Here is a 23,435-nt window from a genome sequence, read left to right on the forward strand (position 1 = left end):
CTGGCTGTAATTCCCGTTCAATATATCTCCATCACTTCGCCTACTTAAAACTTGATCTGAAATGGGACATTCATAGAGCTTGAATTGAGTTGAATTATGCAATATGATTGGCTCTTCCCTGGGTGCAGCAGCCAATCATATTGCTGTTGGTGACCTCATTCTCTTCCTGGCTTTGCTGGACGACAAGGGACGAAGTGCGAGGTTCAAGTGTTGTTTTTGTGGGCTTTATATTGTCTGTAACATCAAAATGTTGAAAGAGTGGGTAAGGGAGCGACTCATTGCAGCCGCCGACGAAATCTTCGGACTGTTTGAAAGAACGATAGCGTCCTACGAAGAGGAACTTTGTCGAGCGAGAGAGGAGACCGAGCGGCACCGAAGACAACTGCAAGCTTTTGGCAACTCTCAGATTGTGTCACGGGTCCACGGTGAATCTGGTAAAGTATGATCATTTTTGCGAACATGACATATTGTTATCTGATTACTTTTGCCACAAAGCTAACATACCGACGGTAGCCATCTTGATTTTCCCGATCAGCTAATCGGAACAGTGGTTTGGTGTCACGTGACCGCTCCGCGGCCGTCGGACTCATATAAATAAAGATTCAATCATATCTGATATTTATGGTCCAACTCATTGTACTTCAGAGGACCAGTAAAATAATAGCAAAATGAGAATTAATAACTAAGTTGGTGTTTCCGCCAAAGCAATTCAAGTACAATAGGAATTTATTTCGAACATACAGTACAAAAGACAAGATTAAACAAATTTCTATATAAATATCTTATACTGAAACACCGTGTATTGCTAGTTTGAAAAGGAGCAGGAAGATGTTAAACTCATAAAAATATACTACCACTTCACCCAAGATAAATTATTGCAATCCGAAATCCATACATGCATACAGCGGCTGAAATAAGTATTTAACACATCACGATTTTTCTCAGTAAATATATATCCAAAGGTGCTATTGACCTGAAAATTTCACAAGATGTTGGGAACATCGCAAGTAATACATACAGTCGAAAAAAGTAGAACAAATAAGATCAGACATTAAGTTGTGTGTAATAATGTGAAATGACACAGGGAAAAAGGGTATTGAACACATTAAGAAAGGGGGGTGCAAAAAGGCATGGAAAGCAAAGACAACACTAAAATCTATCAATAATCAAACAATAATCCAGCCCTTGTCAGTGCAAATGAATAGCAGATGCTACAGTCCTAATTGATGGCCAACAAAAAGGTCTCATTGCCAAGGTGTGAGTCAAGACACATCTCATGATGGGTTAAGAGCTCTCTCAAGACCATTGCAAACTAATTGTTGCAAAACATAATGATGGTATTGGTTACAGGCGCATATCTAAGCTGCTAATACGTAAGTGGAAAGCCGATCATACCACCATAAATTTGCCTCGATCAGGTGCTCCTCGCAAGATTTGTGCAAATAATAATCAGAAGAGTTGTCCAAGAGCCAAAGACCACCTGTGGAGAACTTCAAGAAGACCTGGAATTAGCAGGTACTCTTGTCACAAGTATAACAGCGAGTTATGTACTCCGCTGCCATGGCCTGTATGCCTGCTCACCACACAAGGCCCCATTGCTGAGAAAAAAGAATTTCAAAGCTTGTTTAAAATTTGCTGAACAACATTTGGACACGCCAGTTAAATACTGTGAGAATATAATCTGGTGGGATGAGAGCAAAATTGAACTGTTTGGATGCCATAATGCACACCACGTTTGGAGGAGAAATGGCACTGCACATCACCCTAAAAACACCATCCCAACAGTGAAGTTCGGAGGTGAGAACATCATGGTGTGGGGCTGCTTTTCAACAAATTGTACTGGTAATTTGTTCAATGTTTAATTTGTTATTTATTCTACTTTCTTTGTATGTGTGAATTACTTGGGTTGTTCCCAACATCTGGTGAAATTGTCATGTCAATAGCACCTTTGGAAATATATTTAATGAGAAAAATGGTGACATGTTAAATACTTATTTCAGCCGCTGTACATGATACCTATACACATATAAACACTTGTCCATAACAGGTACCTGTACATTTATATATACACCCCCCAGATACCTATTTGTTCTTCCCTTTGTACTCAATTGTACAGATAAATACTATGTAGGTATCTAAAATCTAGACTTGATGAACCATCCTTTAAAACATTAAGAACAACCTCAGATTTCTGAAAATTGTTCCATTTGCTTCAGTTTATCATCTACTTCTGTGCGTTATAACTGATTACAATGACTATATACAAAGGCACAAAACCTTTCACAGGTATATGGAACTGAAGTGAAAAATATAGTATTGTATTTTTAAATCAATTTATGAAGCTGTAGGAATTATTTTCAATCTGTTTTGTACTGTATCGTGCACAATAATTCTCTCAACCTGAATCTGACCCCTGAACTATACATTCTAAATAAAGTGAGAATCCTTTTAGCTGCCCTGTAAATGTATCCATTTTATGTATTAAACTAACATGAAAGATACTGAGGTACACATAGCAATGCATAAAAGTATAAGATTCCTCCAAACCAAACACTTTTGTCGTGAAGCTGTTGACTAACATGCAATTGCACATTCTTAAACTATTACCACAACGAGGATTAATTTAGACATGACTGTTTTCTTTAGAATGTAAAAACTGTTTTTGTTGCTAATGGGATTAACGGCGAACAAACAAACAAGCTGTGTCTGTGCTCACCAATATGACTGAAAGTTTAACACGGCATCATACAATGACATACGGTAGAATCACAATACAAAGACGAGTTTGAGTCAAACTGTGTTTGTGTTGCTTGTGTCCTGCAGATGTCCAGCAGTGGGGAGGGAGCGCCAGTTTGGAGTGGGAGGATCCACAATCCCCCTACATAAAAGAGGAAGAGGAGGAGCCTGGTGTCAGCAGATTTCCAATGACGGGTGTCTCTGTGGAAAGTACAGAGGACATGGAAAAGTCACCCGAGTGGTTACAATTTTTTGGTTGTTACAGTCCAAATGGAGACCACTGCGAAGGACCACCACCAGACAACCCCTTCGGTCCACCGTCAGATGGCGAAAACGTAGAAGAAACTTTGTGGAACGACGCAGACTGCAAAGGTGACAACAAACAGATGAAATGGTGTGAAAGCTTTTGGCAACAAGGACACTTAACAAACATGTTAAAAACTTTTTCCCTACTCAGTTTGTGGTAAATGTTTTGCTAAGCATATGACTAGACACAGGAGAAAAAAACTTTAAATTGATCAATTTGTGAAAGATATCCTCCCTTACAGGTCCCCTTTCATCCGTGTTTTACTATTTAATTTTGATAATGTTTGATCTCCTTTTATCCGGTTTGCGTAATAATTGGTCTTTGTAGCTGCTGCGTAGAACTGCTGCGTAGAACTGCTGCGTAGAACTGCCTCAACAGCTCCTGTGGGAGGCTGCTCTTCCTCAGAAGCCGCAGAGAGTACATCCTCTGCTGGGACTTTTTGACGACGGAGTTTATCTTGGTCTCCCACTTCAGGTCCTGATGTTGACACGCAGTGAGGTTGACACAGGGCATTTGGACAGCGCGGGGGGCAGCTGTGGCGAAGGATATTTCCTGCACTCCATGATCATCTCAACTGTCTTGAGCTTGTTCAGCTCCAAGTGTGTGTTGGCCGCACCAAAGTTGCACCCGCTCCACTTCCTGTCGATACGCGGACTCGTCACAGTCTTTGATAAGGCCGATGACTGTGGTGTCGTCTGTAAACTTCAGGAGTTTGACAGCCGGGTGCCTTGAGGTGCAGTCGTTCATGTAGAGAGAGAGAAGAGCAGTGGAGAGGGGACACATCCTTGGGAGCCCCGGTTCTAATGGTACGTGTAGATACGGTGGTGTCCCCCAGCCTCACCTGCTGTGTCCTGCCCATCAGGAAGCTGCAAATCCACTGGCAGATGGCAGGCGAGACGTTAAGCTGGAGAAGCTCGGAGGAGAGGAATTTGGGGATGTTGGGGTTTTACGCAGAGCTGAAGTCCACAAACAGGATCCTCACGTAGGTCCCTGCGCCGTCGAGGTATTTCAGGATGAAGCGCAGTCCCATGTTGACTACGTCATCCACAGACTTATTTGCTCAATAGGCAAACTGCAGGGGTCCTGTGACGCTCTTGAAGTGGTGCAGCTTGAGGCGTTCAAAGGACTTCATCACCACAGATGTCAGGGTGACAGGTCTGTAGTTGTTTAGTCCTGAAATTGCAGGTATCTTGGGGACTGTGATGATCGTGGACCGTTTGAGGCAGGATGGGACGTCACACCGTTCCAAAGACCTATTGAAGAGCTGTGTGGAACCTGGGGTGAGCTGGTCCACACAAACTTTCAAGCAGGAGGGGCACACACTGTCTGGACCTGCCGCTTTGTTGATCTTTTGTAGTTTAAGGACACGTTCCCCGTCCTGTTCGTGACTGGTCAATGCAGGAAGCCGAGCAGCGGTACGGCGTCATTGGGGATGCGTTCACAAAACCAAGTCTCTGTGAAGCAGAGGGCGGCAGAATGTGCAAAGTCTTTACTGGTCTTTGTGAGGCGATGAAGCTCATCCATTTTGCTGGGTAGAGAGCACAGATTTGCGAGGTGAATCGACGGAAGTGGCGTTCAAAATCCTCACTGTCGAAGCTGAACCTGCACTCCGGCACGCTTTCCTCTGTGGCGTCGTCTTCTCCCTCTCCTCCATCCGCCATAAGAGTGCGGCCGCTACACCCATGAGTAACTCAGAGGAAAAAAAACTTCGTTGATTTGTGAAAGGTGGCGAAAGAAGGTTCGGGGTAGACTTCCGTACTGTTTAGCATGTCTTCCCTAATGTAAGTAAGTCACGTAGTGTCTCCAAAGACGAACGAAAAGGATAAAAACATAGTCAATACTAAAGAGTATGTTACCGAGGCATCCACCTGTGTCGGCGCCATCTTGGTCTAAATAATTGTTATTTTAGTAAAAATCAAACTTAGAGCACCACTCTAGAACTCTGTTGTACACCTAAATCCAACAACTGAGGGTCATCATTGCCACGGATGTGAAAGGTGAACAGAAAAAAAGAAGAAACGCGCAACCACCTCTCCTCTCTCTTATTGAAAGAGCCCAAACCCCCCATCTCGCCTCCAGTTGTAACGGTAGAGATGGTTTATTCATGGTACAGTTATGGGAGTTTTAAATGATACTGGGAGGGGATGATCCATATTACATAATTATTTAGTGCTAAGCCCATTCAATTTAAGAATTGGGCACCTTTAAAAAAATATAGAATAATTATGAAGGATCTAATGTTTTATATGAAACAAATAAAAATTAAAACTTTTTTTTTTGTTCAACTAATTATGTGATTTGATTTTAACTGCAGTTTTTTGTGTGTGTATAATTTCAGCCAGTAAATTCATTGGAATCACATCACCGAAAGCCTCCAATGCTGATGCGATGCGAAAAAGTAGGAAAAAGCTCAAACAGAATCCAGAGGCCTACCAGAAACATCTGGAGAGAGAACGCGAGCGATACAGAAGGAGAAAGTCCCAGGGGAAAATAAAACATATACAAGACCTCCCTGAACTTGATCAACTTCAGCTAAGGAGGAAATGGAGTACAGAAAAAAGATCACAAAGAAAGGAAAGAAAAGAAGCTCATAATCAGCCATCTACTCCAGCTATGGCATCTCCAGAGCCTCAGACTAGCAACTCAAAACAGAAGCGTGATGGATGTAAGAGAATGAAGAAAAATGAGAGACAAGCTTACGGGACTATAAAAAAACAGAAGGGTGGGGATAAACAATCTCACTAACAAAATGAAAAATCTGCAATGACGTATGAACTACTTGTCAGAACATTTCATGACAATACTGCATCAAGCACAAACAAGTCCCCTGCCTCAAAAGCCCCCTACACTTGTGAATAAGGGCAACATGAAGAAAATCAGCAAATAATAAACATTTGCACATGCAGTTCAAGCCAACGTGAAGACAAATTAAGTCACAAAATTCCTCATTGGTTCAATTCTTAACAAGTACCGGATGCTTCACAGGAGGATAGGAAACCTTCCTCTGTTCGCAAAGCCAGACACCCAAAAAGAGAGAATGTAACTTCCAATTTCCTTTAAAGTGAGAGACGTTTTCAGTATGTCTGCTGCAGGCAAGAAAGAGACCAAAGACTATAAAAGACAAACGACAACGCAGATATTTATGTGATATGATGTTGACTTTGTATTCAATGTTCAGAGTGGAGGAGACACCGGTTAGCACATCTGCCTCACAGTTCTGAGGACCCGGGTTCAAGTCTCGCCTCGCCTGTGCGGAGTTTGCATGTTCTCCCCGTGCCTGCGTGGGTTTTCTCCGGGTACGAGTTTCCTCCCATTCCAAAAACATGCATGGTAGGTTAATTGAAGACTCTAAATTGCCTGTAGGTGTGAATGTGAGTGCAAATGGTTCTTTGCTAATGTGTGCCCTGCGATTGGGTGGTAACCAGCTCAGGGTGTACCCCGCCTCTTGTCCAAAGATAGCTGGGTTAGGCTCCAGGACACCTGCGACCCTCGTGAGGATATGCGGTACAGAAAATGGATTGATGGATGTTGTCCCTGACCTTGTCATTAATAGAAACAGGAGTACAATGTCCACGATGTAAAGTCAATGTGAAGAATATGTATTTACAGTGGAGGAAATAATTATTTTATCCCACACTGATTTTGTAAGTTTACCCACTGACAAAGACATTAACGGTCTGAAATTAATGGTGGGTGTATTTTAACAGGGAAGGATATAATATCAAAAAGAAAATCTAGAAAATCACATAAAACAAAACGTTCAAATTTTTTTTGCAATTCATTGAGGAAAATATATGACCCCTCACAGCAGGTATTTTGGCCCGCTCTTCATGAGCAAACTGCTCCAGTTGTCTCAGGCTTGAAGGGTGCTTTCTCCAAACAGCATGTTTCAGCTCCTTCCACAAATGTTCAGTAGGATTTCGATCAGGGCTGATAGAAGCTAGAACACCTTGATAGTCTTGAGATTTCATTGTGCCCTGCACAGATTGAAGACACCCTGCGGCAGATGTAGAAAAGCAGCCTCTTAACATAAAAAAGCCTCCTACATGTTTCACAGGAGGGACAGTGTTCTTCGTATGTTTCATTTTTGCATCTGTGAACATAAAGCGGTGCCTTGACAAAAACGTTCCAGTTTTATCTCGTCTGTCCATAGGACATTCTCACAGAAGCTTTGTGGCTTGTCAACTTGCAACTTACCATAATTTTTGTCCAGGTGTGTTTCATGAGTTTGTTTAACAAATAATTCTGTTGAACCACAATTTAAAAGACATGTCTGATTTTCATTGGTAATTTTCATGGATTACTTTTGTCAGTTTCAAGTTATTTCTGTGACCACTGTGGGGTTTTCTTTCATTCACAGAGCGGTGACCCAAATTTTGTCAATGTTTGAATATAATGATTGATTAATTCAACAGGTACTTATAAAGTAAAAATATGAGAGCGAGTGTTTAATTAATTCAACAGGTAATTATGAAGTGTAAAAATATGAGAGGGAGTCGAGTGAATTTAAGGGACGTGTAATGAATACAGAATACATTTTTAATAGAACGTTTGTAGTAACATTAGACTTGAGAAAACAAAAGATTACATCAGTCAACAAGTATTAGAATTTTTAAGCATGACAGGACGAGCTCGGACTTGTATTGGAAAGAATTCCAGATACAGGCGCATAGGATCCTCAATGTAAAAAGCCTTTATTTCTTAGGGCTCAAACATTAAAGCACACCAATGTGTTTCGAACCACTGGCCTTCATTAGGATGTTGGTAACAAACAGTGTACAGACCTAATTATAGTGCCAATATGTGACACTTGCACCATTTTATAACACACTATGTGTTCACACTTATGCATGCACCTGCCCATACACATGCATATATGTGCACCCACAAACATTTTACATTTCACTAATAACAATTTGTACATTTGATTGGTTTGATTATCTATGCATAACACGAATTAATCTATTACCCTCTTCTTGATATCTACAGTATGTACACTATTACCTATATGTTTTTCTAAACTCTACTTTTTATCCCTAAATACATGACACTTCACCCTCAATCTCAAAATACCAAAATTAAATAAAAGAAAATCAGGGTTTGGATCAATCACAGGTGCCTATAATCTATTCATCTTAAACTCATCCTGTCATTCTTTCCATGAAACTCCCATCTATCACCCTTTCCCACCATTTTTTCCCCATGCTATGAGGTTGGTTTTATCCATGAAACAGTTATTAGTTGTTTGTTTTTACTATTATAATAAATAATATAACAATTGTCTTACTTTTTATTAACATAACGTTTGGTATAATGCCCAATAAAAACATGTCATTTTAAAAATATACGTTTTAGGGTCCGTTTGATTGCAAACATACGGACGCACAATCAGGAGACAATAGATGTATTACAGGAGACCAAGTATTGTTTTTAAATTAAATATTCTTCTGAATGTTCTGTTTTGTTCTGCAGTACAGTAGAAATCCTCTTTGTCATTTTCATTTTACAGCATAAGTTTCAATGCACCGTTTCATCATCGTCTTGACTCAATTTAGGTTTCTTCACTTGTCATGATTTACGCATGTATTTGCTTTGTACTTTGGGAAACTTGAATGTGTGTAAAATGTCACAGACTTCTGGACGCAACAGTGTTTTCGCAAAATCTGAACATCTTGTGTAAAGGGTAAAAAAAAAAAAAAAAGCAGTGTAAGTCATACACTTACCAAGATACGTATTTTTATGTAGTTTTTTTTGTCTTTGCAATAAAGACAATTTTGATAATGACCTTGTTGCAATGCTCGTCAAAACCGCGGCAAGATGGCGGCGGCCGTCTGACGAGTTTACTGTTAGAGCAGCACCGAAGAAGAAAAGACGGAAGTGTTAGAATAGCTGCCAACGATTCAACTGTACGACGAGGGGCAAAGCACGAGGTTGAATTCGTTCTCTTGTGAGCTCGTCGAACTGTCTACAACATCAAAATGCTGAAAGACTTGGTAAGGGAGCGACTCATTGCGGCCGCCGACGAAATCTTCGGACTGTTTGAAACAACGATAGCGTCGTACGAGGAGCAACTTTGTCGAGCAAAAGAGGAGAACGAACTACAAAGACAACAACTGGAAGCTGTTTGCAAGACTCAAGTTGTGCTACATGTCCAAGGTCAGTTCACTAAAATTCTCCTGAACATTTATGACAACCAGGGCTTCTATACTGGATTGATGATGTCCGTTTTACCAAAGCAGCGAAACAAAATGTTAGAACTTACATTGAATTAATATAAGCACTTTTTATAACCAAGAAAGACGACTTTCCAACGACAATGCAATCGTAATGCCCAAATATGTAAATATGATTTAGTTTGTCCACTTAAACGACAAAATTAATTTGAACGGGCGATCAAGACAACCCGACGGCAGCCATCTTAATATTCACAAACAGCCAATCAAAACGGTACCTTGGCGTCACGTGAGTGGTCCACCGGCGTCTTCTCGTATTTCGGAGACCAGTAAAAATCACATCATAGTAACTAAAGATAAGTTTGTGTTTTTCCCCTGTATTTTCATGCACATCAATACAACTAAGCTAGGAAAATCGATATATTTAATGAGCTATGATTTTATAAAACAAGAACTTTAGATTTTTACCCCCAAAAAATTATCAGCTACATTTGTATGAAACAGAAAGACAAGACAGAATCCTGATAGCGGTTTACTTTCGGTCCAATTTTTTCACAATTCATAAATGGACTGAAATGTACCTTACCTCATCGCGCCAACAATGTTGACATTTAACACCTAAAAGCTTCATTCAAATATAACGAGGTCAGTCAAAATAAAAACCACTGAAGCGGTGCTCACTGGAAAAATAGCAAAGATTATCTTCCCGGTGTCCTTAAATCGTCAACTGAAAAATTGTAATAAGTGCTGGCCAACAAAAGAAAAGAAAATTGTTGAGAGCGGTGGTACCACCTCAAAAACTGCTTTGCTCATCAAGTACCACCATAATGACCAACATTTAAATATAAAGTATAAGTGTATTTCTAAAAATCTGATTTGATGATATTGTAAGCGACTGTAACTATTATACAGAGTTTTAACATAAGCACTGCACTTAAAAAAATAAAAACAATTTAAATAATGAGTCAATTCAAAGCAGTTTGTTTCAATTCAACAGCACATAAAAGTGAAATAAAAATTGTCTAAATGAATGTCTGAGAACCAAAAATTCTAAAAGATTAAATACAAATGTATTGTTGGAATGGCAAGAAATCACTTAAAGCTAGTAGAATCACAATATAATTTACATGTGAACCAAAGTTTGTATTTCTCGTGTCTTGCAGACATCCAACGACACAGAAGTTCCAGTTTGAAGCAGGAGCATCTACAGTCCCCTCACATTAAGGAGGAAAAGGAGGAGGCTGACATCAGCAAGTTGCCGCTGACTGCTCCCCATATTGAGAGTGTCGATGGCAACGACGAACCACCCGAGTCGTTACAGTTACATCACAGTCCAAGTCGAAACCGCTGTGGAGGATCACCGCCAGATGACCTTTTAGCTCCACTGTCAGATTGTGAGGACATGGAAGAACTTTTGAGGAGTGATGTAGAACGTGAAGGTGACGACAAACAGTCGAATCACTCTGAAAAGATGACGACTTTTGACAAAGAGGAAACTTCACAAATGTGTGAACAACATTTTACTTGCTCAGTTTGCGGTAAACGTTTGGCTAACAACTCAATATTGATGAGACACTTAAGAACTCACACTGGAGAAAAACCATTTGGTTGTTTAGTTTGTGGTAAAAGATTTACTCAAAAGCCGAGCATGGTATCCCACATGAGAACACACACAGGAGAAAAACCCTTTGTTTGCTTAGTTTGTGGTAAAGCGTTCACTCAGAAGCCACATCTTGTATCACACATGAGAACACACACAGGAGAAAAACCCTTTAGCTGTTCAATTTGTGGTGGAAGGTTTCGTCATAGGTCCAATTTAAATGCACACATGCGCAAACACCAAACAGAGAGAATAAATGTGTTGCAATAGTCCACCCCAAAAAATTACTTAAAATCTGTAAATATTCTGTTTTTTTTATTTGCCGTTCACTACAAATTATTGTTGTCGTCATCGTACTGCACAGCTGACTCGTCGTCATCTTTACTCAATTTTTATATTTGGTAACTATTTCCTTGTGTATTTATTAGGGCTGCGTATTGTTAAGGACCTCACGATATTATACAGTTCGATTCAGTTTGATTTTTATTTCTTTAGGGTGTGTTTAGATTTGATATTGATTTAAATGCTTTATCGATTCAGTAAGATAAGTATACAGCGGCTGAAATAAGTATTTTAACAAGTCACCACTTTTCTCAAATATATTTCCAAAGTTGCTATTCACATGAAACTTTCACCAGATGTTGAGAACAACCCAAGTATTCCATACATACAAAAGTATTGAACACGCCAACTGGTATTTATTTAATACTTTATACAAAAGCCATTGTTTGCAATGACAGCTTCAAGAGGCCTCCTGTTTGGAGGAACTAGTCGCATGCATTGCTCTGGTGTGATTTTGGCCCATTCCGCCACACAAGCAGTCTTCAAATCTTGAAGGTTCCGTGGGCTTCTTTTATGGACCTTGAGTTTCAGTTGTTTCCATAGATTTTTGAACCCTTTTTGGATTCAAGTCAAGTGATTGGCCGGGCCGTTCTAGCAGTTTGTTTTTTCTTTGAATCCAATTTCCTTGGCGGTATGTATGTTTTGGATCATTATCCATTATCATCCGACCAGACTATACTCGCCCAGTATTTAACTGGCTTGTCCAAATGTTGTTCAGCAAACCTTTAACGAGCGTTGACATCCTTTTTTTTTCCCAGCAATGGGGTGTGCGTGCAGGCCATGGCATCAGAGTGCATTACTCACTGTTTTCCTTGTGTCAACAGCACCTGCAAATTCCAGGATTCTGTCTTGTCTTTTTGTTTCATACAAATGTAGCTGATAAATTTTGTGGGGTAAAAATCTGAAGTTCTTGTTTTATGAAATCATGGCTCATTAAATATATAGATTTTCCTAATGTAGTTGTATTGATGTGCATTAAAATACAGGGAAAAACACCAACTTGTAATTTTTACGGGTCTCCGAAATACGAGAAGACGTCGGTGGACCAGTCACTTCTTGGTCAAATATTGCTTCAAGCATGGTATCGCACGTTAGCACACACTGGAGTAAACACCTTTTGTTCTGTTTGCGGTCGAAGCTATAGTCTGAGCAAATTTGACTGCACACAAGCTTATGCACAATACAGAGAATAAAAGTTATTCAGCAGATTGTTGTTTTCAGTTGAATGTTATTCTTCCGAAGAGGTGTAAATGTTCTGTTTTGCTGTGCAGTACACAACAAATCATTGTTGTCGTCTTCATCATACAGCACAAGCTGAGTCATCGTCGTATTGACTCAATGTTGGCATCTTCTTTTCTTGGTAACGATTTACTGTGTGTGTGTGTTGTGTTGTGTTTAGGGCTTCACCTAGAAAGGGATGCGCTGCTGTGCTGTATGTAAAAGTGTCACTGTCCAAATACAGTGGATAAGTATTCAGACTTCCTTAAAATTTTCACTCTTTTTTTTTTATGTTGCAGCCAATTGCTAAAATCATTTAAGCTAATTTCCCCCTTCCCACTACAGCTACTTTATTTAGCTTCCTCTGCTCTGTTCTTGAGCCGTCGCAAGATGGCGACCGTATGACGTATCAGATGCGTTGCCGCTGTTGCAAAAGCACCATCGAAGAAGAAAAAGGCGGAAGTTAGCATGACGAGTCGCCCAAGCTTAACTGGACTATAAGGAGTAAAGCACAAGGTTGAATTTGCGAATCTTCGCTCGTTGAGCTATCTACAGCACCAACATGTTGAAAGAGTTGGTAAGGGAGCGACTCATTGCGGCCGCCGACGAAATCTTCGGACTGTTTGAAAGAACGATCGCGTCGTACGAGGAGCAACTTGGTCGAGCGAGAGAGGAGACCGAGCGACACCGACGACAACTGGAATCTGTTGGCGTGACTCGAATTGTGGTACACGTGAAAGGTCTGTTCTCTAAATGTCTACTTATCATTTGCATTTTATTCATTAAATACGTTATTTCAAAACGACGTTCATTATATCTGGTTCAAGCAGAGGTGGGAAGTAACGAAGTACTCTTACTTAGTAACCAAAAATTGTGAAGACCCACAATTAATTCATGATTTAACAAGGGGAGGTCATTACTTTTTCACGCAGTGCCAGGTATCTGAATAGTTTTTTTCCCCGCCTTTTGTAAATTTACGGAAGCGTATTGCATTCACTTGGATTAAAAAAAAAAACTCCTGTTTTTCTGAGTAATTTTTTTGAGGGCTTTGTTTTTCTGACTATTTTATATACAACAGACTGACTATAACAGAAAAAAATAGTCAGAAAAACAAAGCCCTCAAAAAAATTACTCAGAAAAACAGGAGTTTTTTGTTTTTTTATCCCAGTGAATGCAATACGCTTCCGTATAAATTAAATCATTTAAAAACCTTTTAAGTTTTCTTGGGTTATATTTGTCTGATGTTTACAGTTGTTTGAAGATGTTAAACATTAAAGTGGGGAAAATGCAAAAATATAAGCATTTGAGAAGGGAGCCAATACTTTTTCACAGCGCTATATATGTGAATGTGTCAAGGAAAAGGCAGTCCTTTAGGCCTGGTGCACACAGGATTTTTTAATTCTTAATTTTGTGTGTGTGTGTGGCAGGCTGTGGTGTGTTCTGATAACATCAACGCAGACCGCCACACACAAAGGCCCTCTTCGGATTCTCGTTTTTGCGTCTGAAGTTTCCTTTCCTCTCCTACCCAAGTGAGATGAACCAGAAGTACTTGGAGGATAGGTCCTTCCAATTCTACAAAATGCTTAGGAAAGGTGCCTCAATGCCACCTTTAGTGCCAAGTTACTCCTGAGTAACCTTTACAAAAGGAATTCTATTACCCACAACCGTTTACGGGCGCAATTTGTAAAGCAACAGACCACCGACTATGTGACTATCACAGACTATGCGGAGATGCTTGAGTTTCACGCAAGAGAATTAAAAAAAATATATTTAAACGTTTAATACGGTACAGAAGGGTGTATTTATATTTAAAAAAATGTATCATGAATACAGTCATGGTGAACAATGCCAATGTCAACGTACACATTTGAGATGTAAATATGCATGAAATGAGGACCCAGGTTCAAATCCAGAAACGGTACACCGCCTGCAGGCAAGAAAAAGACCAAAGACTGTAAAAGACAAACGACGCAGATATTTACGTGATATCATGTTGAATTTGTATTCAGAGTGGAGGAAGCACGGTGAGTTCAAATCCCGGTTACCTCCCACATCCCCCAAAACATGCGTGATAGGTTGATTGAAGACTCAATCCCTAGTGGGGACAAGCGGTACGGAAAATGGATGGGTGTAAGACTAACATAACATGAGAGAAAAAAAGAACTTTAAACACAAAATATATCACACAGAAATGTGTGCGAGGGATAAAAGGCCAGACAAATACAACAAAGCAAGCACGACTTTACAGGGTAGAATCTGAAAATTGTTGAAAAAAACAAATATTTTTATTAGTGAGCAAATATTTCACAAAAATGGTAAATGCATGTATTTAATTTATTTATGTAAATATGGTATGATATCAATATGTGAACACGAATGAAGCCTAAATATCGGATACAGTTTTGTAATCTTTAGTTGCTCTGTGCTGACATTTTGCAGTGAAAAACATTTTATTTGATTATTCATCAAATATTTTTCAGGTAAAGTCTGCAAGCTAGAGACTACACCAGCAATACTCGCTGTCACGGGATGACTGGCTACAAAAAAAATCATTTGAAACAGGGCTGTCCGTTCCTATGTTCGAAAGGAAGCACCTTTTCATGTCTCCTAGGCCCGATAATGTATTCTAACAAAAGTTAACGAAGGCGGCATCAAGGTTAGGAGATTGGACTTTCTGAACAGGACCAAAGATTCTATTCTGCCACCAATCTCAAAATCTCGCGTGGTCACACGTGATCTGACAAAAATGAAGACGGGCAGACACTTCTGGGTATGTGCCGATTAATGCCGGAGGGAGTGGAGGCGGAAGTGGTGGAGATAAATAAAGACGTGTTTTGGGAAATACTCTCTTGCTGCCTCGGCAACCCACTTTTAAACATAAAACGACATCAGGTAAGACATTTTTGTTTTCATTTACAGTCGTATTCATGTTCGTCAGTCTTGGGTGCTTCTTTGCTTGGCTATATTCTGTTCCATGCCACAATTCACAACATCATGACTCGGGAGGTGTCGGCATTCCCCCCACACACACACACGAAGAGTTTTTGTCATAAATATTGAATGCGTACATTATTTAAGATGGTCGGCCCTGACCTGTTTCGGACCCTAAAATCGGGACAAATTCACTCAACACACCTCAGGCCTAGGATATTCTTAAAAGATTTAAGATTGTCTGGTTTTTGACGTGCTTGGTCGGGAAGGGCAGAATCGGGACAAAAACAGGCTGATTGTTTTTATGTGTGGACCGACCGGCCTTTAGTAGACGAGCACAAAAATGACTAAGTCAGGCATTTGGAAGTATTGAAAAATATAGTCCATCCATCCATCTTCTGTACTGCTTATCCTCTCGAGGCTCGCGTGACAAATATAGTACTACATTTAAACTAAATCAATTTATGAAGTTCTAGGAATTATTGTCATACTGTTTTCTACTGTACAAGTGCATAATAATTCTCAAAACTTGAATTGACTCCCAAACTGTACACTATAAATGTACGTGGGCTACCTCTGTAGTTTGCAAAAGAATGGCTCTCTTTTCTTGTGAAGTTGTTGACTAACATTTAGGGTAAGTTTGGAAATACACTCCAAGCGCCCCCTCTACACTCTGGACCGTTCGGAAACTCCGATCGTTGTTGGAATGTGCTGTTCGGTTATTCAGAGCGCCGCACTCCTGGCCGCTCTGACTCGGGAGGCAGCACGAGCATGGAAGCTGTTCAAGCAAGGCGGTCGTTCGTAACTTCAAAGAAAGAGAGCGCGCTCTGCCTCTCGGAACAGTCCACTCTCACAGTAGAGTGAGGGTGTCGGATTGAATTTCTGAGCGTAGTCTTAATTGCACAAACTATTACCATAGCATAAATTCACCTGGCTTCAGTGAAAGGCACCTTGGATTCCGTTCCCAGACTTTGCAGACAATGATATTTGGTAGAATCACAATATAATTGATGTGTTTGAGCCAAACTGTGTTTGTTTTGCTCGTGTCCTGCAGACCTCCAGCAGCAGTCGGGGGGCTCCAGTTTGGAGCAGGAGCATCCACAACCCCTCCACCTTAAAGAGGAAGCGGAGCATCCACAACCCCTCCACCTTAAAGAGGATGTGAAGGATCCACAGTATGTTCGCATCAAGGAGGAAGAGGAGAAGGCTGAGGTCACTGAGTTCCCACTGACCTGTGTTTCTGTCGGCAGTAAAAACTATGAAGACGAACCATGTGAGCCCTCGGAACTTCATCGTCACAGTCTAAGTGGAGATCAATGTGGAAGACCACCACCAGAAAACCTTTTAGCTCCACTGTCTGACGGTGACGCCACTGAAGAATCATTGAGGCGCAACGACGACTATGAAGGTGACATCGGACAATCGCAATGCTCTGAGATGGAGACGACTCCTGGCCGCAAGGAAACTTCACAGACATGTAATCGACGTTTTAGCTGCCCAGCTTGTGGTAAAACATTTGTTAGCAATTCAGCACTGATTATACACACAAGAATTCACACAGGAGAAAAACCCTTTGGTTGCTCAGTTTGTGGTAAAGGTTTCACTTGCAAAGTAGGATTTGTAACACACATGAGAACACACAGTGGAGAAAAACCTTTTAGTTGTCCCCTTTGTCATAAAAAATTTTCTCGAAAGGATCATATGGGAACGCACTTGAAAACACATACAAGAGAAAAACCCTTTTGTTCCGTTTGTGGTAGAAAGTTTCCTCATAAGTCCAGTTTGAATATGCACATGTGTGCGCACGACACGGAGAGAAAAAAAGTTTTATTACAGTAGTCCACCTTTTAAATTAATTGGTTTCTTCTGAAGGCTGTACTGGCTCTTTTAAAAAAAAAAAAAAAAAAAAAAAAAAATATATATATTACACAAGTCATTGTTTTCTTCAACGTACTAAACAGCGGATACATCATCTTCGCTTTTACCCAATGTTGGTATCTGTACTGATTTACTTTTGTGTGTGTGCGCGCGCATGTGCACATGTATAAATGCCACTGTCCGAATTATTCCAGACCTAACGGTGTGTTTTCAAAATGTAAGCATCACCTGTAAAATGATGCAAAATCTATATAAAATGTACATGTACCATAATGTTTTTGTCTGTTTTATTCTTTGCTTTGTGGACAATTTCAATTCTGAACCCTCTGCAACCTCGTGGAGGACGCTGAGTCGTGCCAACTTTGAAATGTAAAACAATTCTGCTAAATTAATATGTTTTTGATCTGAAAAAAGGAGGATTTGGGAGGGGGGATGCGGGGGGTGGGGGTGAGTTGAAAATTTGAGTCACGGTATTGAAATTGAGTGAAGGAATCAAAAAGAGTGTAATTGGAAAGAAAATGGATAAGATCAGAGCTCTGGACAATATCAAAGACATCAATCCAATAGAGAGAGCAATTGAGATCTATTGTATGTAAAGCTTGGAGCAATTATAAAGGCAAAAATAAGAGACTGAAACCTATTACTCATTTGTAAAAATTAGGAACAATGTGGAAAAGCAATTAAGTTAAAAATCGTATGTGGATTAGAAGTCGTTGAGGTTAATAAATAACGGGGGGATATACAATACGGCCTACCAATAGATGATTTGGATAAAAGAGTATGTTCTTACTATATGGGTGGAAATATGTCACAAAATCATTTACACGTGTGTTTTCCAAATCCAGAAATATATCCGCGATTCACACGTGTATATATAAAGAAATCGCATTCCTCATGTCAGCCAGATACAAAAAGCAGCTTGTTATTACAGCTTTTAAATGATAGTCTATGCTCTCAACGCTGACAGATGAAAATGAACTAACTTTAGTTCACGTTCGCCCAAAATATAAACTACTTCGTGAACACTGTGTGTTTTGTCATTGTCCAAATTATTCCGGATTTAAAAGTCTGTTCTCAAAATGTGAACATCACCTGTTAATTATGCAAAGGCTATATAAAATATACATTCATGATTTTTCGTCCGTTTTGTTCTTCGCTTTTAGGACAATTTCGGACCCGTTTACCGTTTTTTTTTTCTTCTGCTGTCATTCTACACAGTCGTCAATACCGGCGCAAGATGGCGGCCGTTTGACGTCCGGAGGCGTTATTCCCGTGACAGCACCATCGAAGAAGAAAAGGGGGCCGCGGCTAGCATAGCTACCCAGACTAAACGGGGGCAAAGCGCGAGGTCGAACTTCAACATCAACATGTTGAAAAAGTTGGTAAGAGACAGACTCATCGCGGTCGCCGACGAAATCTTCGGACTGTTTGCAGGAACGATAACATCGTACGAGGAGCAACTTTGTCGAGCGAGAGAGGAGAGCGAGCGACACCGACGACAACTGGAAACAGTTTGCAAGACTCAAATTATCATACGCGTCGAAGGTCTGTTCACTCAATGTCTATTATTTACAAAATGTAAATGATCTAAAAGGGAAGTACGTTAATTGTGTACGTTTTACAAAACCAGCGAGACCAAAATGTTAAAAATTTGAATTTAAGCCCTTTTCCTGTCCACGAGAGATGATTAGCTGTCAAGCAACGACACAGTCGTAATGCGCCAATGTATCATTATGACACGCGATCACGTTTGTAAATATTATTTCTTATGATCGTTTTAGCTGAAAAGTTCATTTTAACAAACGAGCATAACCAAACTAATGGACGCAATCTTGCTTTTCCCGACCAGCCAATCGGAACATTACCTTGCTGTCATGTGACAGGTAAACGGACTAGCATAATGATAAATATGTTTGTTTGTTCTAATGCAAAGCTATAGAAGTACAGTAAGATTGTTTCCATTTATTTAACTGTGTATTTACAAAACATTAACAACCTCGAAGTTCTTTTTTTTTCTTTATAGTTTTTCAATTTACAGAACACGTATTTATCCCCTTCTCAAATTCTTATTTTTTTTTGCATTTGTTTCCCAACTTTAATGTTTAAGGTCATCAAATATAATATCCTATGCATATCAAATACATATAAAATGTCATTTTAAATGGTGATTTTAATTTATTGAAGAAACAACAAAACTCTTCAAAGCTATTTGGCCCTGTATGAAAAAGTAATGCGCCCCTAAACCCAATAACTGTTTGGGCCCTCCTCAGCAGCAACAACTGAAATCAAGCGTTTTTTGATAACTGGTAATGAGTCTCTGTGGAGATATTTTGGCTCACTCTTCCTTGTAGAATTCTTTGAATTCAGCAACACTATCATGTAACAAGACATACACCTTCCGGAAAGTTCACCTTTTGTCTCGTCAATCCATAGATCTCCCAAAAGTATTGGGAATCATTCTTATGTTTTTTTAAATTATTATTATTATTATTATTTATTTATTTTTTTAGCAGAAGTAAGATGACCCTTTGTTCTTTTTGGTCAGCAGTGATTATTATTATTTTTTTTCACCTTTAAACTCTGCCATGGATGCCATTTTTGTCGCTTCCTTATTGTTATGTCATGAACACTGACCTTATCTGAGGCAAGGGAGGCCTGCAGTTCTTTAGAAGTTGTCCTGAATGATGAGTCATTGCTCTTCTCTTGGGGTAATCTTTGTAGACTGGCCACTCCTGGCAAGTTTCACCACTGTTCCATGTTTTCTCCATGTGAGGATAATGGCTCTACCCGTGGCTCACTGGAATCCTCAAACTTTATAAGTTGCCATTACAGACTGATACACCAATTATGTTTTTTTTCTCATTTGTTCTTAGATTTCTTTGGATTGTGGCATTTTGTTGTAGCCTTTTGAGCTCTTTTGGCCAACTTCATTTTGTCAGAAAGGTTCAATTTAAGTGATTTCTTGCTTGAACAGGTCTGGAGGTCATTTTATTTGCCATTTTTTGAGGTCCTTGTGAGTGACGCAGTATATTCTTGACGCCAATTGGCTATCATGATGTAGCCTCTTGTGAATTTGATTTGAGTGGGCAGGTATTTAAATATTAATTGTCAAACCTATTTTACAACAGTGGCAATTTCAAGTCCTGTCGTTTGCAAGCGGTTTTGGCGTTCAAACCCTTTTGCATTCAATTAACAAACCGCAAAGATGTCAAACTTATACCATGTCACAAATTCATGACCTACGTTATGCATTAAACAGGAGAGGAAAAAAATAGCATTTTGATGGCATGGGACCTTTAATGGATCAAATTTAATTTTGATTTAAAAACTACATATTCTGTTTACTTGGGTTATCTTTGTCTGATATTTACATTTGTTTGATTATCTTAAGGAGACATATTTTACCAAACCAACTTTTTCTAGTATTTGGGATACCATATTGTCTCTACGGTGCCTCAGTGAGCATGTGAAATATGAATTAAAACTGTCCACGCATTCTTGAGTTTCAGACGTTTTTCTGCCAGGAGGCCTGAAATCAGGTCATTCGAATTTCTCAAGCTTATCTTCCTCACTAGTGAAGATCTCCGCCTACCTCTCCCGAGCCAGGGCTGTCAACGTAACAAACACGTGTGCTCTCACAAGTGGGTCATCAACACGGAGGCAACCTATCAGAGGAAAGGGCAGGGTCGAGCCCAGTTATGGACAAAGCGGGTACAAAACTGGGTCAAACAGAAGTAGCTGTCAGAGGGGCCTTTTCTGGACACTCGTATGACAAAACCAAGGTGTTTTTTTAAAAATGAAATTGACACTTTTATACTAAGTCCATGTTACAGAGGCACTCTATGGAAGTCTACATAGCCAAAATACGGAACCTTTAAAGTGGAAACAATGCAAAACTAATTTGAGAAGGGGCAAATACTTTTTTACAGCACTATATATATTTCAACCCTTTTGTATTTAATAGTATGTTGTATCCAGGGTTGCAACTAACGATTAATTTAATAATCAATCTGTCTCTTAGCTTTCGGATGAATTGGGGAAAAAAAACATATTTTTTAAATTTCCATCCCTTTATTAAAAAACGGAACATTATTTCAGATTGACCATGCAGAAAATGCACCAACATAAGTTGATTATGATTTAGTTACAGGTTTGGTATGCAGGTTCCGTAACATGTCAGTCAATAGGCAACTTGACTTTTGGAATGTGGGAGGAAACTGGGGTATCCGGAGAAAACCCACGCAGGCCCGGGGAGAACACAGAGGGGGCCGGGATTTGAACCCCGGTCCTCAGAACTGTGAGGCGGCTGTGCTAACCAGTCACCCGGCGTGCCGCCTTATAATTTATATATAAATAAATCATTTTTCTTACAAGAGCTTTTGCCTAGGATGACCAGACAGGGCTTTCCAGATGAAAACAAAACAAATTATTAAACCAAAGTGAAATTACAGCTGGGTTACATTATAACTGATCACAGTGATTGTATATAAAAGTACAGAAAACTATTCAGTCCCAAGTATTTAATGAATTTATGAAGCTATAGGACGTATATTCACAATTCTCAGTGTGTAGTGGTACAAACTCTACTGGTTTGTAAAAAATAAAATAAAATATATATATATTTTGGAGGGACGCTGTTAACTAACATTTAATTGCATGAACTTTTACCACAGTATACAATCACCTGGCTTCAGTGTGGGCAGCGTGGGTTCAGTTTCCACTCAGTGAAGTGATTGTAAGTGTGAACTGTTGTCTGTTTGTACATGTGCCCTGCGACTGACCGGCTGTAGTCCAGGCTGTTGTTTGCCTTTTGGCCAAAGTCAGCCGGGATAGGCTCCAACTAATCAGCGACCCTGAAGACGATGAGCGGTATACAAAACGGATGGATGAATGAATGGATTACCGCAGCAATGTTTCATTTACACATAGCTGTTTTCTTTAGAATGCGGACGTGTCTGTAGCTAGTTGGAGTAGGGGCTTACAAACAAACAAGTGACGTGTGTGCTAAGCAATATAACTGAACGGGTCATCACATGACATTTGGAAGAATCGCAAAATAGTTGATGTGTTTGAGCCAAATTGTGTTTGCGTTGCTCATGTCCTGCAGACCTCCAGCAGCAGTCGGGGGGCTCCAGTTTGGAGCAGGAGCATCCACAACCCCTCCACCTTAAAGAGGAAGAGGAGCATCCACAACCCCTCTACATTAAAGAGGATGTGAAGGATCCACAGCGCCTCCATGTTAAGGAGGAAGAGGAGCAGGACGACGTCAGAGAGTTTCCACAGACCCGTGTTTCTGCGGAAAGTAAAGACAACAAAGATGATTCACTTGAGCTGTCAAAACTTCATCATCACAGTCCAAGTGGAGATCAATGTGAAGGACCACCACCACCAAAAAATATTTTAGCTCCACTGTCTGACAGTAACCACACTGAAGAACCTTTGAGGAGTAGCGAAGACTGTGAAGGTGACGTTAAACAATCGCAATGCTCTGAAAAGGAGACAATTCCTGGCCGCAAGGAAACTTCGCAGACATGTGAACGTTTTACCTGCTCAGTTTGTGGCAAAAGTTTTGTTAGCAATTCAGTATTGATTGTCCACGTAAGAAGACACACGGGAGAAAAACCTTTTGGTTGCTCAGTTTGCGGTAAAAGATTCATTCAAAGGGCAAGCTTTGTATTACATATGAGAACGCACACTGGAGAAAAACCCTTTCGTTGTTCTGTTTGTCATAAAACCTTTTCTCGCAAGGATCATATGGGAACACACATGAGAACACACACGGGAGAAAAACCCTTTAGTTGTTCTGTTTGTGGTGTAAGGTTTCGTCATAAGTCCAGTTTGAATGTGCACATGCGCCTACACAGCACAGAGAGAATAAAATAAGTTACAGTATTCCATTTTTGAAATGTATTCTTCTGAAGAGCTATAAATTTTTTGTTTTTCTGTGCAGTACACAACGTCATTTTTGTCTTCAACGGACGTCACAGCAGAGTGATCATCATTGCCCTTACCCAATTTTGGTATCGTCACTAGTAATGATTTACTCGTATTTGCTGCTGTGTGTGCTTAAGAGTGTCATTGTCCAAATAATTACGGACCTCGCAGTGTGTTCTCAAAATTTGAACATCACGCAGTATATAATTTATGTATGTACCATCGTGTTTTATGTGTTTATGTTTTATTCTTTGCTCAGACAATTCTGACCCTTTGCATCTTTTTTTTTTTTTTGCTGTCGTCAATACCGCCGCAA

General features: G+C 39.9%; 4 protein-coding genes across 13 annotated transcripts; all 4 read left to right on the top strand.

The window, feature by feature from the left end:
* Positions 1-155: 155 nt before the first annotated feature.
* LOC133400223 (uncharacterized) lies at positions 156-8,721 on the top strand. Of its 9 annotated transcripts, none has more exons than XR_009768315.1 (5): positions 156-434; positions 2,824-3,108; positions 3,906-4,025; positions 4,111-4,597; positions 5,382-8,721. XR_009768315.1 is itself a non-coding variant. In XM_061672667.1 (3 exons), exons 1-3 carry the CDS (start codon positions 248-250, stop codon positions 5,386-5,388), a joined length of 501 nt encoding a protein of 166 aa, XP_061528651.1. In that variant the 5' UTR covers positions 156-247; the 3' UTR covers positions 5,389-8,721. The 9 variants fall into 9 exon arrangements, 3 of the variants coding, with proteins under 3 accessions (XP_061528651.1, XP_061528650.1, XP_061528652.1); XR_009768314.1 differs by having other exon boundaries at positions 4,111-4,323; XR_009768312.1 differs by lacking the exon at positions 5,382-8,721 and having other exon boundaries at positions 4,111-4,323; positions 4,401-5,375.
* A 183-nt stretch (positions 8,722-8,904) lies between these two features.
* Positions 8,905-12,341, top strand: LOC133400222 (zinc finger protein 37-like). The gene is made up of 2 exons (XM_061672664.1): positions 8,905-9,199; positions 10,380-12,341. Exons 1-2 carry the CDS (start codon positions 9,022-9,024, stop codon positions 11,084-11,086), a joined length of 885 nt encoding a protein of 294 aa, XP_061528648.1. The 5' UTR covers positions 8,905-9,021; the 3' UTR covers positions 11,087-12,341.
* A 503-nt stretch (positions 12,342-12,844) lies between these two features.
* LOC133400213 (zinc finger protein 12-like) lies at positions 12,845-17,592 on the top strand. 2 transcript variants are annotated; one of them, XM_061672650.1, is made up of 3 exons: positions 12,845-13,116; positions 16,362-16,482; positions 16,558-17,591. In XM_061672650.1, the coding sequence occupies exons 1-3, from the start codon at positions 12,939-12,941 to the stop codon at positions 17,144-17,146; spliced, it is 888 nt and encodes a 295-aa protein (XP_061528634.1). In that variant the 5' UTR covers positions 12,845-12,938; the 3' UTR covers positions 17,147-17,591. The 2 variants fall into 2 exon arrangements, with proteins under 2 accessions (XP_061528634.1, XP_061528633.1); XM_061672649.1 differs by having other exon boundaries at positions 16,362-17,592.
* An 883-nt stretch (positions 17,593-18,475) lies between these two features.
* LOC133400214 (zinc finger protein 624-like) lies at positions 18,476-23,103 on the top strand. The gene is made up of 2 exons (XM_061672651.1): positions 18,476-18,730; positions 22,293-23,103. The coding sequence occupies exons 1-2, from the start codon at positions 18,553-18,555 to the stop codon at positions 23,066-23,068; spliced, it is 954 nt and encodes a 317-aa protein (XP_061528635.1). The 5' UTR covers positions 18,476-18,552; the 3' UTR covers positions 23,069-23,103.
* Positions 23,104-23,435: the final 332 nt, after the last annotated feature.

The sequence above is a fragment of the Phycodurus eques genome, chromosome 3 (genome assembly GCF_024500275.1).
Source record: "Phycodurus eques isolate BA_2022a chromosome 3, UOR_Pequ_1.1, whole genome shotgun sequence".
In the NCBI taxonomy this organism is placed as follows: Eukaryota; Metazoa; Chordata; class Actinopteri; order Syngnathiformes; family Syngnathidae; genus Phycodurus; species Phycodurus eques.

Coding starts and splice junctions, on each gene's coding strand:
- LOC133400223 (XM_061672666.1), top strand. CDS start 248: ATGTTGAAAGAGTGGGTAAGGGAGCGACTCATTGCAGCCGCCGACGAA. Junction 435..2,823: donor ACGGGTCCACGGTGAATCTG/GTAAAGTATGAT, acceptor TGTGTCCTGCAG/ATGTCCAGCAGTGGGGAGGG. Junction 3,109..5,381: donor GAACGACGCAGACTGCAAAG/GTGACAACAAAC, acceptor GTATAATTTCAG/CCAGTAAATTCATTGGAATC.
- LOC133400222 (XM_061672664.1), top strand. CDS start 9,022: ATGCTGAAAGACTTGGTAAGGGAGCGACTCATTGCGGCCGCCGACGAA. Junction 9,200..10,379: donor AGTTGTGCTACATGTCCAAG/GTCAGTTCACTA, acceptor CGTGTCTTGCAG/ACATCCAACGACACAGAAGT.
- LOC133400213 (XM_061672649.1), top strand. CDS start 12,939: ATGTTGAAAGAGTTGGTAAGGGAGCGACTCATTGCGGCCGCCGACGAA. Junction 13,117..16,361: donor AATTGTGGTACACGTGAAAG/GTCTGTTCTCTA, acceptor CGTGTCCTGCAG/ACCTCCAGCAGCAGTCGGGG.
- LOC133400214 (XM_061672651.1), top strand. CDS start 18,553: ATGTTGAAAAAGTTGGTAAGAGACAGACTCATCGCGGTCGCCGACGAA. Junction 18,731..22,292: donor AATTATCATACGCGTCGAAG/GTCTGTTCACTC, acceptor CATGTCCTGCAG/ACCTCCAGCAGCAGTCGGGG.